At 49.3% G+C, this 2,416-nt stretch overlaps 1 protein-coding gene across 1 annotated transcript in view; it reads right to left on the bottom strand.

Annotated features, from left to right (window-relative positions):
* Positions 1-533: 533 nt before the first annotated feature.
* Positions 534-2,416, bottom strand: part of NEU2 (neuraminidase 2) — a 9,634-nt gene continuing 7,751 nt past the window's right edge. Inside the window, 2 exon segments of the mRNA XM_024216856.1 lie at positions 534-1,309; positions 1,312-1,477. Coding sequence (XP_024072624.1) covers positions 534-1,309; positions 1,312-1,477 — 942 coding nt within the window.

Genomic DNA, 2,416 nt, shown 5'->3' with positions numbered 1-2,416 from the left:
GATGGCATAGCATGACATGAGAAAGAGAGCAATCCGGCCACAGCATCCTGTCTCAGAAACTGAGAGAGCAGGGAGGTGCAGTTTTCAGAACACAAAGTGCTGATGGCCCAGAGAAGGATTTCAGCAGAGACAGGGGCATGGGAGAGATAAGGGGCAAAGGTAGGGATGACATTATTGCAAAGCACAGGGGATACCAATGGATGTCCACTTCAGAGGAGCATCCCAGGCAGTCTATTAAATATTGTTGGGTAGGTAATGGCCACCATGTCTGCCCACACACTGGCTGCACTGGTGAGTCTGAATGGCTCTATACGAAAATCACATTCACTCTTGCTTTTCGGTGCCGAAAAAGGTAGCCAGGCAGGAAGGGGTGGAAGAGGAACCAGCAAAAGAAAAGCAGACCATTTCATATGCCTTCTCAGACAGGACAAAGGCAGGAGATAAAAGCCATTTGCTGACAGGTAAGACATGGCAGTGAAGTGTCAGGTAAGGTGGTTCTCAGATGGACACTGAATGGGCCTGTCCACTGCAGCTTAGCACTCGGATGGAAAGGCTTGTTTCAAAGTGAACATAAGGAAGATGATCTCTTTGTATTGCGAGCTGGTGCCAAACTCAAACAGGCAGCAGAACAGTGGGGAGCCATCAGGGCCTCGCCCCACGTGCTGCAGATCCGAATAAGCACACAAGCCCTTGAAGATGAGAGTGGGTCCTATCCAGCATGCTGGATCTAAGGGATACTTGTTGAGGTACACTCCTAAATTTCTCTGCCCAGCTGGGTCTGTGGGGTGAGAGTAGAGCACCCAGGTGTCCTGACACCCTGACTTCATGTTAGCAGGACTTGGGAAGCCAGTAACACTCCCGTGGCAGCCATGGGGAGGTTCTACCAGCTTCTCAATCCGCTGACCACCGTCAAACTCCATCCCATGGTTGTAGCTCACAGCCTGGACTCTGGCTCCCTGGCTGCTTCTAGCATTGCAGTACAGCACCCTCTCTCCTCGGCTGTACACTTCAGCTACCTGGCACTCCACAGCATGCTCCTTTGCCACAAAGTTCCCCATTGCCCAGGTCTTCCCGTGGTCAGAACTAACAAAGCAAAAGGTGTGTGGGGAGGGTTTTTTCCCAGGGTCAAGTATCCGATAGGCACAGGCAGGAATCACAAGACTCCGAGCCTCATTGAGCAACTGTAAACCATGGCCTTGTCCCACCGCAAAGGTGGCCTAGTCCTTGTGAGCTGTGCCAATGACAGTCTCAGTGAAATCCTTCACAGGGCTCCAGGAGCATCCATTATCAGTGCTGGTGACCTGGCAAGATGGACCAAGTTGGTCTTTGTCTTGATCTGGTGGGTTTCAGAGACCTTTCCCAGGACAGCTATAAAGAACAGAATGAGGTTCCCAGTGACTTCATCGTACACAGGACATGGGTTCATGGAGCGGTGGCCCTCCTGCTGAGCATTGACAATGGTCTCCATTTTGTTCCACTGCCACATGGGAGTGCAAAGGGGAACAAGGGGAAAAAATAAATCAGTGTTACAGAGGAAGGATCCTTGTATAAAACATACAGGCTAGAAACAAGAGGCAGAAGAAGCAAATCTAGTGGTTAGAGCAGGGAACTGGAAGTCAATGGTTTATGCCCCAGCGCTGCCACTGACTTGCTGTGTTATTCAGAAAACTAAATAATGAGACTGATTTTCACAGGTGCCAAGCACCCAGAGATCGCACTGAAGTCATTGAGATGCCTGAATATGGAGTCAGGTACCTAGCTTTTGTCATCCATGTTTGAAAACTTTGGCTTAGCGACTTGCCTGAAGAGACATAGCAAGTCAGAAGCAGAGCTGGGGTACAGATCCCACAAGTCCCGATTCCCTCAGTCTTTTGTTTATATTTAATAGCACACAGAATCACACAGGACATAGAATCACAGAGCTAAAAGGGACCGCAAGGGTCATCTAGTCTTTGGACTAGTTGCATTGCAACTAGAAGATGATTCCCAAGTACAGCCGTTGATTGATCATTTTTAGCCTTTGTCTTTACCTGGAATATTTAACTAATATTTTCCTTTGTGGGGTTTGTATATTTTTATTTTAATAAACCTCAGCATGCAGAAAAGGTGGGGGAGTTGCATTGTATGTAAGGGTACGTCTTCACTTACATCCGGGTCCGGATGTAAGCAATCGGTTTTCTGAGTTCGATTTATCACGTCTGGTTAAGACGCGATAAATCGATCCCGGATCGATCCCGGAAGTGCCCCGGATCGATCCCGGAAGTGCTCGCCGTCGACGCTGGTACTCCAGCTCGGCGAGCGGAGTACGCAGCATCGACGGGGGAGCCTTCCTGCCGCGTCTGGACCGCAGTAACTTCGGACTAAGGTACGCAAATTCAGCTACGTTAATAACGTAGCTGAATTCGAAGTACCTTAG

The sequence above is a fragment of the Terrapene carolina genome, unplaced genomic scaffold, assembly GCF_002925995.2.
Source record: "Terrapene carolina triunguis isolate 2854851 unplaced genomic scaffold, T_m_triunguis-2.0 Scaffold88, whole genome shotgun sequence".
NCBI lineage: Eukaryota > Metazoa > Chordata > Testudines > Emydidae > Terrapene > Terrapene triunguis.
The sequence above is the reverse complement of the archived record's forward strand: the minus strand, read 5'-3'. Positions and strand labels throughout refer to the sequence as shown.